The sequence below is a fragment of the Myotis brandtii genome, unplaced genomic scaffold, assembly GCF_000412655.1.
Source record: "Myotis brandtii unplaced genomic scaffold, ASM41265v1 scaffold45, whole genome shotgun sequence".
Classification (NCBI taxonomy): domain Eukaryota; kingdom Metazoa; phylum Chordata; class Mammalia; order Chiroptera; family Vespertilionidae; genus Myotis; species Myotis brandtii.
Window position 1 is genome coordinate 5379637 of NW_005367209.1, and position 14400 is coordinate 5394036.

The 14400-nt window shown below is 43.2% G+C and overlaps 1 protein-coding gene across 1 annotated transcript in view; it reads left to right on the forward strand.

The window, feature by feature from the left end:
- Window positions 1-7965, forward strand: part of TMEM230 (transmembrane protein 230) — a 12137-nt gene extending 4172 nt beyond the window's left edge. Inside the window, exons 3-4 of the mRNA XM_005874672.2 lie at window positions 1000-1122; window positions 6074-7965. Of these exons, the coding sequence (XP_005874734.1) occupies window positions 1000-1122; window positions 6074-6214 (264 nt within the window). The 3' untranslated portion in view covers window positions 6215-7965. The remainder of the gene's footprint in view (window positions 1-999; window positions 1123-6073) is intronic.
- The last annotated feature ends 6435 nt before the right edge of the window (window positions 7966-14400 follow it).

The following is a 14400-nucleotide window of genomic DNA, read 5'->3' on the forward strand; positions in this document are numbered from 1 at the left end:
GCAACCAAGGTACATGCCCTTGACTGGAATCAAACCCAGGATCCTTCAGTCTGCAGGCCGATGCTCTATCCACTGAGCCAAACTGGTTAGGGCTACCCTGATGATTTTTTACAAAATACTTAATGACGTAGCATCTCCTTTTGCCCATTTCTCCTTAGAGGAGAATATTTTAGGTGGAATGAGGGCCAAGGAAGAAGAAGCAGGCAGCCATCCTTTTAAAAATAAACAAATCAATTATTCTTCGTACTCTTTTTGGACCTGCACTTGAAGGAGAGAGGTGTTTTGTTTTGTTTTGTTTTCTTTTCTTTTTTTAGTATATCTGGGAAGTTTCCAGCCAGTTAGGTCAGATAGAGCCATGAACCAAACTTTAGAAAGTTTGTTTGTGAATCTTAACCTTGAATTGAACTTGTGAAGGTAGGTTACTTGTTCCGTGGGGCAGGCAACTTCTCCCACAGTTCCTCTGAGGTGGGTGGTGGCAGGCAACTAATGCTTTAGAAAAAGCTGTTTCTAAAAAGCTTGGACTCTATGCTGACTTAACTCTGAAAGCCAGAAATCACTTATTTTCTTTACTTCTCCTGGGTACAAGCTTAATAAATACTCTGTTTTACTTAGTGTTTGACACAGCTTCTCCAGATGTTCACTCTTGAATCCCTGTAGATCAGTACAGCCTTCCATGTACCAAGCACTTAATTAATACATATCTAATCAATGAATAACCATAAAGTATCTTTTGTTTTGTAAGAAAGTAGTTTTTTTATGGTCTGTGGAATGAGACTAGAACTAGGAAGAATAACATTCTGCTGGGACTGCTGGTAGAGCAGTCACTAGAGCTTCATCTCCTACCTATCCCTTTCCTTTCTCTCCCAGAGCTGCACTGGGTGGTAGGACTTACTTCAAGACACATGAAGCATTCCTATTGGTTCTCATTATCCTCCTTGCTTTAAAGTATCAGCCCTGGTATTGTCATAATGCTCTTGTCCTTTTTTGTTTCTTTTCCAGTTTAAGAAAAGCCCTCCTAAGATTCCATATAAGGCCATTGCGCTTGCTACAGTACTGTTTTTGATTGGCACCTTTCTCATCATCATAGGCTCCCTCCTGCTGGCGGGCTATATCAGCAAAGGGGTAAGCTGAAGGGTTTGTGGGAATCTGCCATGAGGTCTATATAATGTGAGCCAGGGCTCTATTGTTTTATATTCGAATCTAGTAGCACAGCAGAAAGAAGAAAAGGATTTTGTTTTGTTTTGTTTTATAAAGATTTTGTTCTCTGATAACAAAACGTGTGTTTCTTCCTTTGAGCAACAGCAAACTTCTCCCACAGTTCCTCTCAGGTGGATGGTGGCAGGTCAGCAAATTTTTCTTAGATGTTGGGCACTTTTCCCACTCTCATAGTTTGGGACAGCAAAACTAAGCCTGGCATCAAGGACTCCTGAATGACAAAGGCTGTAACTGGAGTAGAACGCTGTTGTTGCAGCTTTGCAGTGCTACAGACATTCTAGTCCAGCTGTGGGCAAACTACGGCCCGCGGGCCGGATCCGGCCCGTTTGAAATGAATAAAACTAAAAAAAAAAAAGACCGTACCCTTTTATGTAATGATGTTTACTTTGAATTTATATTAGTTCACACAAACACTCCATCCATGCTTTTGTTCCGGCCCTCTGGTCCAGTTTAAGAACCCATTGTGGCCCTCGAGTCAAAAAGTTTGCCCACCCCTGCTCTAGTCTGTTTGGGGAGAAAGAGTAAGGCTTGTATGGTAGTGGCTTGGGGCCACTAACCAAGTGAGGACTCTTGGCTCATGAATCAGAGCCTTCTTATATTGGGATTTGGTTGCAGTCCCTGTTGAGCTTCAGTACAATACCTTAGAAACCTGAAGTGATGTTTGGTGGTTCTTGGGCTGTTTACAGACACTTAAACACAGCATCTAAATTGTTCTGAAGTTGCATTGACCATAGTTTATGTTTGTTCTTCAACACACACCAGGTGAAGGGATTATGGTCACATTGCTCTGCAGAAGGAACACAGCTAAGAACTGAAACTGGGCATTATCATTGGACTTGGCAATAGTAGCACTGTCACAATAAAATGGCTGTATATGGGTTTTAAGAAGTATATTTAATTAGGAAGTATATCTAATTAGGTCCTTAGCTGCTTAAAACTATTATATGGCCACCAGATGTTCACTTGGTATGCAGTCTAAGTTTGAACACCTGACTTCACGACTACACCCTCAGTTCACTTTTATTGCAGCATGCAGTATAAATCCCAGGAGTACAGTAAAGTGTCTTTTAATCATGTTGTAAAAATTGAAAGTGGAAGTGAGATCCACATGCAACAAATACCATTTTACCTTGTATGGTTTATAAAGACTACTTTATAAAAAAGGATAAAGATATTAAGTAAGAAAATCAGTAATAGCTTTTGTTTTCTTTTGTTTGGGTTTTTTTCACTTTTTATTACAGACATTTCAAACAAAACAGAAATAGATGGAATAATATAACGGACCCCCATGTGTCCACCACTCAGCATCAAGAGTTAAAAACGTTTTGTTTCATCTATCATCTATCCCCCTCAACTTTTTTTCTTGTCTATTAAACCAAATACCAGATTTACATTTTCCTGGTAAATTCTTAAGTGTTCATCTTCAGTATGTATCTCTAACAGTTTTTACATAAATCTAGGGGTGTTGTCTTACTATCATTTACCTTGTTTTATTCCTCATATTTCTTGCAAATGGTTAAAGTTAGGGGTTTGTTTATTATTTTTAAATTTTTATTTTTTAACTTTAGAGGGAAAGAGGAAGGGAGAGAGAGAAACATCAGTTTGTTGTTCCACTTATTTATGCATTCATTGCTTGCTTTTTGTTTTTAATTTCAGAGAGGAAAGGAGAGGGCTAGAGAGATAGAAATCGAACCCGGGACCCTTCAGTCCACAGGCCTACACTATCCACTGAACCAAACCAGCTAGGTCCACAACCCGGACATATACCCTTGATCGGAATCGAACCCGGGACCCTTCAGTCCACAGGCCTACACTATCCACTGAACCAAACCAGCTAGGGCTCATTGGTTGCTTCTTGTATGTGCTCTGACCGGGAATTGAACCCACAGCCTTGGACTCTCCAACTAACTGAGCTATTCTGCCAGGGCTAGGGACTTATTTCAATTTGGATTTAGTTTAGTTTAGAAAGAATGTGATTCTCAAACTTCAGTGTCAATCTGAATAATTACCTTGCGGATTTGTTAACACAGATTTCTTGCTCCCACTCCCAGAGATTCCAATTCTAGTTAAGTCTAGAATGGGGTGTGAGAATTTGCATTTCCAAAAGGTTTCCAGGAAATGCTGGTGATCCAAGGACTACATTTTGAGAACATTGATATAGCATAGAGAACTTTAGGAAGCACATAATGATTATCCTCATTTTTAGTTGATATTAAGATTGATCCCTGGCCCAGCCGGTGTACTCAGTGGTTGAGCGTTGACCTATGAACCAGGAGGTTCCGGTTTGATTCCTGGCCCACATGTTGGACCCCTTGTACAGTATCAAAGAGAAAGAAACAGAAAAGCCAGTTTTTAAAGAAACCATGCAGTGATTAGCCTGTGTTAATCCTAGTGTCAAGTACCTCACTGGGACAGGCAGGTCTTTCTGGAAATTGTCTTTAGGAGGACAGAATTGTATTTCTGGAAATTGTCTTTAGGAGGACAGAATTGTATTTCTGGAAATTGTCTTTAGGAGGACAGAATTGTATGGTTACTCCAAATAATTGGGTGAACTTACTGTTTTTGGCTCTGCAGCATGGAGCCTAGATATGGAATTTAGCTACAGGAGAAATGACTTGTTTGTAACTTATTCTTACTCAGAGCCCTGGCTGGGTATCTCGGTGTCCCAGTACACCAAGGTTGTGGGTTTCATCCCTAGTCAGGGTACATACAAAAATCAACCAATGACTGTTGAACCTCAGAGGGAAGGCAGGGGAGGGTGGGTGGGAAGAAATGAACCAATGAACATGTATGCATATATGTTTAACATGTGGACACAGACAATGGGGTGGTGAGGACCTGGTTGAGGGGACAGGAGTAGGCTGGAAGAGGTTTATGGGGGGAAAAAGGAGGATCTATATAATACTTTTAACAATAAAGATTTTAAAAAATAAATCAACCAATGAATGCATAAATAAATGGAACAACTAATGTTTCTCTCTCTCTCCCTTTCTCCCCCCTCCTTCCATTCCATTCTGTCTAAAAATCAATGGAATAAAATATCCTCTGGAGAGGATTAACAACAAAAGAGAGAGAGGGAGAAACATTACTCTTAATCTGAAAAAACATCGTTCCATAATTTTGATTTTTGCTCCACACAGACTAGGGATTTTTAGCTTTTTGTTCTGCCTTTGACATAGTTCACATGTACAAAACACTCCTGTCATGAGTTTCTACCATTATATGTAGATTCTCATTTTGGGGGAACAGGGGCTGCTTATATTGGACAAAACCCCAGGAGAGGCTTCAAGAGCCCCTCTTGAGCAGGCCTGCCCCTTATTTGAGAGTCGCTGTTCCAGATTAAGGAACAAACCCTCTATCTAAAATCAGCATAAGGAGGCAGTCTACCTGGTATGTGCCATGGGAAAAAAATTACCCCTTTCTTTCCTCCATTTTTGGGAGTTTTTTCTTTTTCTCTCTCTCAGATGGCCTTTCCATGAACTCTGAGGATTTACTGGGGAGGATTTGGGAGGGTAGGGCTAAAGAGAAGGCTTTGCTGATAAGCTCAGAGCCTCAAGGGACCCAGCAATATCAAACTCCTCTCCCTTAGGGCTCTCCAGCACAGGGAGGAAGGCGGAAATCCTTCTCCCACCAGAGCCCTGTGGTTTTGTTCCAAGGCCTCACTGTGGCTTCCCCATTTTACATACTCATTAATAAGAGGAAGGCCCACTGGGGCAACAGACACTGCATGACTTCAATGAGCTATTCAGCCACGTTGATCAGGCCTGGGCCAAGCAGCTCAGTTATTAGTTTAAGTCACTGCACGAGGGACGTGTTCTGCTTCCCTAGGAGCTGAGTGCCAAGACAGCATACAAATGCTTCTAAAGTTGCCTTTTCCCACCTAAAATACCCTGCCCTTCTATCCCTCTCAGGTTCATGTGGCCTGCTCTGATGTTTCCATAACATCAGGAAATAGAACCCTTTGTCTCTTTGTCCTTCACCCCTGTTCACAAGATACGTCCATTGCTCTGCCTTCCTTGTATTCTCTTAAGCCTCCTACTCCTATCTTTGTGCCCGTTTCAAGCTGCTGCTGCCTCTATTTCTGGTGAAGATCTTTCAGAGCTGGGCTCAGGCCTCTAAGTGCTGTGTTGGGTATCAGCATTTTGTTTTTAGCTTTTACACATGATCGTGCTGTCATTCTGTTTAATAAATCAGTGGACTTGTTTACAGTGTGATATTTTCGATTAAATCCAATACATTTTTTAAAACCATTATATTAGTTCCAGGTGTATAATACAATGATTCAGTATTTGTATATATTGTGAAAGATCACCATAATAAGTCTAGTTCACATCCATCACCACACAGTTATACGCTTTTTGTGTGTGATGAGAACTTTGAACATCTACTCTCTCATCAACTTTCAGATATAGAGTACAGCATTCTTAACTGGAATCACCATGCTCAGGGCTTATTTTATAACTGGAATTTTGTACCTTTGACTATGTCACCTCCCTACCACACAATGAAGAGCTTTTAGTAATATTTTGGCAATATCTTGTCACAAGAGAAAAAAACAAGGCACAGGGTGTGTTCATAACTAAAAACTTTAAAGAAGGAGCAGAAGCAAATACGCCAAAATATCTTATGAACATGGATAATTTATTTTCTTCGTAATTTTTTGTATTTTACAGTTTTTCTGCAATTGGTAATCAGGAGAAAAAGAGATGTAAAACCTTTGCTAAGTAGTGTACTATCCAAAGAAAATGCTCTGAAAAGTATAAGATGCTGATCTATGGATTGGACTCATCATGTGTTATTTTATTTTAAATTTTATAACTTGTGTGGTACTGATGCGTTTGCCTCCTTTTGCCACCAGGGGGCAGATCGGGCCGTTCCTGTTCTGATCATTGGCATCCTGGTGTTCCTGCCAGGGTTTTACCACCTGCGCATCGCTTACTATGCATCCAAAGGCTACCGGGGTTACTCCTACGATGACATTCCAGACTTTGATGACTAGCACCTACCTCAGCCCTGAGGAGCAGAGTCAAATGGGACTGAGCTCAGCTTTAAGATACTGAGCAGAAACTATAGCTTGGGGCTAAGGAATTCTGCAGGTTGCAGATGCTTAACAAAACAATGGCCATGTTTTATGAGTCCATCCTAAGAGCTTACAATTAGCTAACTAGAGCATGCTCTATATTTCATCTCCTGGCCCTGACCAAAAGCTGACAAGTTTTTCCACATGAACGTGTATCATGGAAGAATAGCAATGTTAATTGGAGAAAGTGGGAGGTTATTCTGTAGTGGGAAGTGTTGCTGCCACCACCGTTTTTAGAGTTGAGCATTTCTTTTAAATAGTCTTTATTATCAGTTTGTTCTTGTGGTAAATGGAAGAATGCAGTATGTCAAATTTCTTATTATTAAATAATTTATTTTGAAAATACATAAGTATCTTACCCCCTGTTCTAGTGGAAGACCTTGGCAAAATCAAATATTAGTGTGGGTGCATCTGAAATACTTTTTACTTGCTTTCTTATTCAGAGCAAGCAGGAATTTCAAAACTCAGAGCAAGTTTTCAAAATGTAAACACTTTTTCTGCTCACCATTCCTTGGCCAGCACTGATCTGGCTCACAATTAGGTTGGGCACCATATAATTTGGGTTTATCCTTTATAGATTAAGATGTTCTGTATGTCATGCCTTTAAGGACTAGACTTTTGGCTGTTTTCTAAGGAAAAATGTAGATAAGTGGTTGTTATTTTAGAGTTTATAACCCTGTTGTTAGCTTGTTTTATGACATCCTTGTTCTGAAGATTGCAAGATTTGGCCTGGATCCCTAGGGGACTAGACTGCCTTAGTTTGATTCTGTTTCCTAGCTTGCAAAAAGTGACTTATGTTCAAAACAAAATGTCAAAATCTAAACCCTACACTTAAATGAGTTAACTTTAAACATATTTCAGAAAACATTTTAATGATTAAATGATATCTTAGATCCAAATACCCAGGACTACTTTTATTTTTAGATAACTGGCATTGTAGGTCAGCCTGCTTTCCAGTCATTCTTTTACTCTGAGGTTGCGGATTGGCAGCTAGAGGCCTGGAAGTGCTATTAGCTGGGATTTGTAGGGCTCTGGGTAGAGCAAGTTTAACTGGGGAAGATGAGTTCAACTTTGGGTGTGTTAAGTTTTAGATGTCTGCTTGACGTTCAAAAGGAGCTGTTGTCAAGGCAGTTGCAATGCACAGGTTTGCAGTACAGGAAGGGAGTCTAGGCTGGAGGTAGACATTTGGGAGTCAGTGTTGGGACAATATATCCAGGAACTATGGGGCTGCATGAGATCACCCACAGAATGCACATGGGGAAAAAAACACTAGAACTCAGGAAATGAGGGTCAAAGAGGGTGACCTGAAGCAGCCTCCAAGGTTAGACACTTTGTTAATGGGAGGGTAGGTTGGAGAGTCCAGTAGTCTGATTCAAGTTCTTTGGCCTTGGCAGTGAAGATGTGAGGAAATATTCAAAGCTCTGTCCTAGGCAGTATTTGCAAAGCAAAGCTCAGACCAGAAGGTCTTTTTTGTAAGGGTAATGATGCTATTCTTAAGGATAGGGAGGAATGGAACAGGAGGATATAAAGTGGAAAGTAAGCATTTGGTTGGGGTGAGTAAACATTTGCTCCCCCACCCCATTTCCCAAGGTTATCTAATAAGTTTCTTATATACCCTTTCAGAAACATTCTAAGTATGTATGTGTATATCCTTTAAAACAACAACAACACATGGTCTCCTATTGTATAGTGATATAATTTCTTTTTTTCTACCTATTTTTTAAAATAGATTTTTATTGATTTCAGAGAGGAAGGAAGATGGAGAGAGATAGAAACATCAATGATGAGAGAGAATCATTAATCGGCTACCTCCTGCACATCCCACACCCAGGGATCGACCCACAACCAGGGCATGTGCCCTGACCTGGAATTAAACTGTGACCTTCTGGTTCATAGGTTGACACCCAACCACTGAGCCATGCCAACCAGGCTCTACCTATTCTATTTTGTATATCTTTCCATATCCGCAGAGATCAGCCACATTTTTTACTTATCTTACTTATTTTACCTGAGGATATTTCCCCATAGATTTTTAGAGAGAGTGGAAGGGGGGGCAGCGGGGGAAGAGAGACATCAATGCGAGAGAGACACATGGATTGGTTGCCTCCCTCAGGTATCCTGACCAGGGCTGGGTATCACCAGGGCTGGGGATCGAGCCTGCAACTGAGGTTTGTTCCCTTGACCAGAACCGAACCCGGAACCCTTTAATCCACAGGCCAACGCTCTATCCACTGAACCAAACCAACTAGGGCTTCAGCCGCATTTTTTAAATGTAAATTATAAGTACAGTTTATCATGCTGTGCATGTTGTTATAGGGTCCTAAGAGCAGAGACCATAAAAGTTAGATTCCTAAAGCATGAATTCTTTCTTGGATGTCCCCTGAGGGATGGTCCTCGTTCTATTTAAACATTCAGGCTCATAATTTCATTCCATTTGGGATTGTTACAGGTATACTGTTAATTAAGCCAAAATCCAAATACCTGTAAATATGCATTGACAGCAGTTGTATATTCTGGTGCTTTATAGAAAACATCTAGCCCGGCTGGCATGGCTCAGTGGTTGAGTGCCAACTATGAACCAGAAGGTCACAGTTCGATTTCCCTGTCAGGGCACATGGCATGGGTTGGGGTGTGCAGGAGGCAGCCGATCAATGATTCTCTCTCAGCACTGATGTTTATATATCTGTCCTTCTCCCTTTCTCTCTGATATCAATAAAAGTGTATTTTTCAAGAAAGAAAACATCTAGATCTCCATAATAATAGTGAATGTTTCTTGAACCCTTTGCCCAGTGTGTCAAGCACTTACATTATGTATTCTATTTCATTTTAGTCCTTGGGGAAAATCTTGAGTTGGATAAGATTCTTAGGTAATAGGTTGGATATTTGCAAGGCAAATTTAGGAGAAGCCTGAATTTACTCTTACCAGGTATGAAAGCCAAATGACTTTAGGGGTTGGACAAGCAAAGAAGTGGGGGGGGAGTATGCACTGTGGTAGTAGGGATGGGTGTCAATCACCAAATGTATATTTTACCTAATAAGTGGCTGTCTCTCCCTCCCCTCTACCCTGGCCCTTTTTAAAAAATATATATTTTATTGATTTTTTTTACAGAGAGGAAGGGAGAGAGAGAGTTAGAAACATCGATGAGAGAGAAACATCGATCAGCCGCCTCCTGCACACCCCCTACTAGGCCGATGTTCTGTCCACTGATACACTGTCTTGACTAGAATCGAACCTGGGACCCTTCAGTCTGCAGGCCGATGTTCTGTCCACTGAGCCAAACCGATCAGGGCTACCCTGGCCTTTATAGTGTTGGCCAAACCATGTGCCCTAGCCTTATAAGGATTTTCTTATTTGCAGCAATTATGTCTCTCAAGTCTAAAAGTCCTCCCCCATTGCATCAGCTGTTCTACATCTGATGACTATTCCAGACCCATTGCCTCTGGATGAGCTTCACCTGGTCAGTGTGCCAGAAGCATTTTGACTGCTTGCTTTCTGCCAAGAATTGTCAAGTGCTGAAGGTACAACAGGAAAAGATAGAGTTTGGTTAGTGAAGAGCAGAGTTTGCACACTAGTGACCACAGATGTTGGCTTTCATTTTGTTTTTAAAAATGGCAAGGTTCACATTATCTTGATTTTTGGCTTTTCTTTGTTACTGAGAGACTACAACCAACTGGAGCAAGGTAGCCAAGCAGCTTTGGCTGAGCAGAATTCTCCAGTTCATTGCACTTCTCACCACTGCTTAGTTAATTTCATTCCCAACCTTATGTTAATTTTCTTCGTTAAGGGCAAAGTGTCTGATGAGCTAGTGCTTGTGGTCATTTAGGTTTATTGAATGAAGAACCAAAGCCAAGAGTGTGTTTCCATCCCAGGACACTTCCTGTGAGGTATGGACAGATGGGCTGGTACCATTTGATTCAGACTTTCCTAAATGACCCTCCATCACCTGCCTGGCAGGCCATCTACTCTTTAGAGTTGGTGCTACTCAGTGAGTCAAGTACAGTGAGCTCAGTTCACAACTACTTGTGAGTCCCCTCCTCTGTGGTCATGCAATGTTCCTGCTAGCTGGCACAGAAGAACCTCCTGTTACTGGTGTGGTGAGAGAAGCTAGGCAGGGGTCCTCAAACTACGGCCCGCGGGCCACATGCGGCCCGCCAAAAACATTTATCTGGCCCGCCTGGTGCTTTTGCCGCCGCTGCCTGTCCTGCTTAGCAGCCGACTCGTCCCGGGCCTGCAGTGCGCATGTGTGGAATGTCTGAGGGACAGTGAACTGGCCCCCTGTTTAAAAAGTTTGAGGACCTCTGTTAAGTAGAGGGACAATCATAGCCTTGACTTTTTGCTGACCTTCAAAGGGTGATAAACCAAATCAAGTCACTTTAGTTATCTTGCTCTGTCATCTAAATTCCTTTCCTTAGCCTGGCTGGTGTGGCTCAGAGGTTGAGAGTTGACCTATGAACCAGGAGGACACGGCTTGATTTCCGGTCAAGACACAGGCCTGGGTTGTGGGCTTGATCCACAGTAGGGGGGTGTGCAGGAAGCAGTGGATCAATGACTTTCATTGTTGATGTTTCTATCGCTCCCTCTCTTTTCCTCTCTGAGATAAAAATCTATAATAAAAGCATAAAAAATAATAATAATAAAAGCATAATATGCTAATTAGACCAGAAGACCTTCCGGACGAAGCCAGGACTACAAGGAAACCCCAGGTCCCGGTGCCTGCAGCCAGGGGAAGGAAGGCCAACTCTTGCACGAATTTTGTGCATTGGACCTCTATTATATATATATTTCTTTCCTGAGGCTTCTTTCCTTGACTCCTGGTCTCACAGGTGTGTGATTCAGTCATGGTTTAGTGCCAGTGTGGGAAGGCATAGACTATGTATTAGCTACAAGGTATTGGGAAAATTACCTCTTGGGGCTCAGTTTCCTCTTGTAAAGTGGCATAAACCAGTTCCTACCTCATAGAGTAATTGTGAGGATTAAATAAAACAATGTGGGCCTTGGCCAGGTAGCTCAGTTGGTTAGAGTGTTGTCCCAATAAGCTAAGATTTCAGGTTCAATTCCAGTCTGGGACATACAAGAATCAACCAGTGAATGCATAAATATGTGGAACAACAAATCATTGTTTCTCTCTCCCTCACTAAAATCAATAAATAAAAGTTTATAAAAAGAAACAATGTGGGAGAGTGCTTTACACAGCCTGGCACATCGTAACCACCCAGGAAATGGAAGCTGCTCTTTGAGAAAGTGAGGGTCAGGCTTTGACTTCAAGCAGTAGTGCCTGGGTTGAACCTGAGGAAGAGGGGAGAGCCCATCAGTTTTTCCCGAGGCCAACCTGAAGAATCCTCCATGACGAAATACCCCAGAGCTAAGGACCCGAGCCAGCATGGCAGGCAGCCCCAGCCAAGATAGGGCTGGAAGGTGGGAGGTCCCCAACCCTGGCCCCCCTCCTCCCGTGTGCCACTGGGCCTGGGAGGCTGTGTGCTCCAGTCCTTCTCTGGAATAAGAGGGAATGGGGGGGGGGTGGGCAAAGCACCCCACTGTAGCCAACACGGCCACAGAGGCCCCTGCCCGGGAGGCCCTGCAGGGAAGGCTGTGAAGACAAGGTAGTGCAGCTGGAGCTCCAGCAGATTAGCTCTCCCTGGACCTTGTTCTTCCCTCTGTTCTCCCCATGACTCCCATTTTTACCTCTTTCTGCACTTCCTCTCCTCAGTCTTGCCCCTTTGCTTTTCAGAGTGTTCTGTGGACCAGCAGCATCAGCATCACCTGGGAGCTCCTTAGAAACGCAGAATCTGGGGCTTGCCCCAGCCCTGCTAAATCAGAACCTGCGTTAACACGATCTCCAGAGGGTCCATTGCATGTCAGTGTCTAAGAAGCACTGGTCTGGGGTACCCTGCACCTTCTAGTCCAGGGGTGGGCAAACTTTTTGACTCGAGGGCCACAATGGGTTCTTAAACCGGACCGGAGGGCCGGAACAAAAGCATGGATGGAGTGTTTGTGTGAACTAATATAAATTCAAAGTAAACATCATTACATAAAAGGGTACGGTCTTTTTTTTTTTTAGTTTTATTCATTTCAAACGGGCCGGATCCGGCCCGCGGGCCGTAGTTTGCCCACGGCTGTTCTAGTCCATTTCCTCACTTTGAGACTGGGCCTCCTGGCAGCCAATGGCTGGGGGTGGGATGCACCTAAGGTATAGCCCAGTGGTCGGCAAACTCATTAGTCAACAGAGCCAAATATCAACAGTACAACGATTGAAATTTGAGAGCCACATTTTTTAAATTTAAACTATATAGGTAAGTACATTGTTATTAACTTAATTAGGGTACTCCTAAGGATTAGGAAGAGCCACACTCAAGGGGCCAAAGGGTCACATGTGGCTCTCGAGCCGGAGTTTGCCAACCACGGGTATAGCCCCTCGTCCACCCACCATTACTCTCCAGCTAAAATAGCAACTCCCAGGGTCTTAAGGAAGTTCCACAGAAATGGCATGGAAATAACGCAGGGAGCTGTGTGAAGGTGTTTTTTGTGAGCAATGATAAATCAGAACAATCCCCACGGGTGGGGAGGGTCCATGGCAGGACTGGAAGCACAGTTTGATGCTCTGAAGGCCAAGGGAAGGGAACAAGGTGTAATTTATGACCCAGTGAAAGTCAAGATATCTTTTCTCTTGGTTTCTGTGGAAGGTAGGCCTGGTGGCTCAGGAGTTTAGCCTGACCCTGGAGGGGCTGGACTCCCTCCCCGTCTCTGACTGATGCCTCCCTATGTTCATTCCTCTCACTAACTTGAGAAGAGCAAATGCTAGAAAATGCTCCAATCTGAAGGATCAAGTTTCTTGGCCAAAACGCTAATCCTTTAAGAGGGTTTTCGATAGGATTAGTATCTGCAGAGTTTGCTCTGAGACCACCACCCACATGACTAATATCCTCATGCAACTGAAAAGATGGAAGCAGCAGAATCACCAGTATAGCTTAGGAGGGTGTGTGGCCTGGCAGGAGTGAGAAAACAACTTGCACCGGGTGAGAGGAGTGACCATGACGAGCTGGGGTAAGTCAGATCCCTCTCTGGACATAGCCACAGGCTCCTGTCCCTGCAGCTGTGATCTGGACGTTTTAAGACTTACTGACAGAGGACTTGCTGAGAGCTCAAGTTTCCCTTTCTTGGGGATGTCAGAAAAATGTGAGTTTCCCCCATTTAACAGTGAATGAAACCACCCACCGTGAGACCAGGAGAGCCATGGAATGATGCTGGTGCAAGATCAAGGAATCCTGCTCATTTTGAACATTGACTAGAGGTGATCTTCCACCGTGTTTCTCTCCCAGGGATGTGTACCCTCCCTCCAGCAAGGGGCTGGGGAGCCTTCTCTCTCCTTCAGTCTTCTCTCTCTCATCTCGTGGATTGGCAATAAAAGGAGTTAATTTGTCAAAGCACAGAGATTAGGACTTTGCAATCTTGGAAAACAAAGCAGGCATAAAGTCTATAAAGTCATATAGGGTGTTGGCAGGGTGGACCCACATTTACTCACGAAGGCCTGGGTCACTGAACTTGATACTTGAAAGTACTTTGGGGGCAAAATATCGCTATTAAAACAAGTCAACTTAAATATTAACCAAAAAATAGGCCACAGAGCTTTGAAAGCAGCTCTAAATACAATTAGGTCCTCTCCTCCACTTGTCTTAACTATTATCAGTCACAGCTGTAATCTAATCTTGGTCTTATCTCTGGAGTTTTATTTTAACTTGCCTTTTAATTCACCTTGAATTCTGCTTTTAAGTTCATCCATGAAACATGTTTGGGCACCTATTATAGACTTCGCTAGGTATCAAAAAAGAGTCATCCACTTGCTTCAGAAGTTTGCAATTTACTTAAGGAAAAAGATCCATACCGGAACTGGCTAACAAATAAGTAATATTAATAAACTAGAGGCCCAGTGCATGAAATCGTGCACAGATGGGGTCCCTTGGGGTGGCCTGCGGGGATTGGGCCACAGCTCGCACTCCCAGCCCCACAGCCATGCCTGGCACCCCACCATGGCCTGGCGCTGCTCCCTCACCTGCCCCACCATCCCGCCTGCGGGGTGATTGATCAGGGCGGGCCCCCTGCCCAGCTC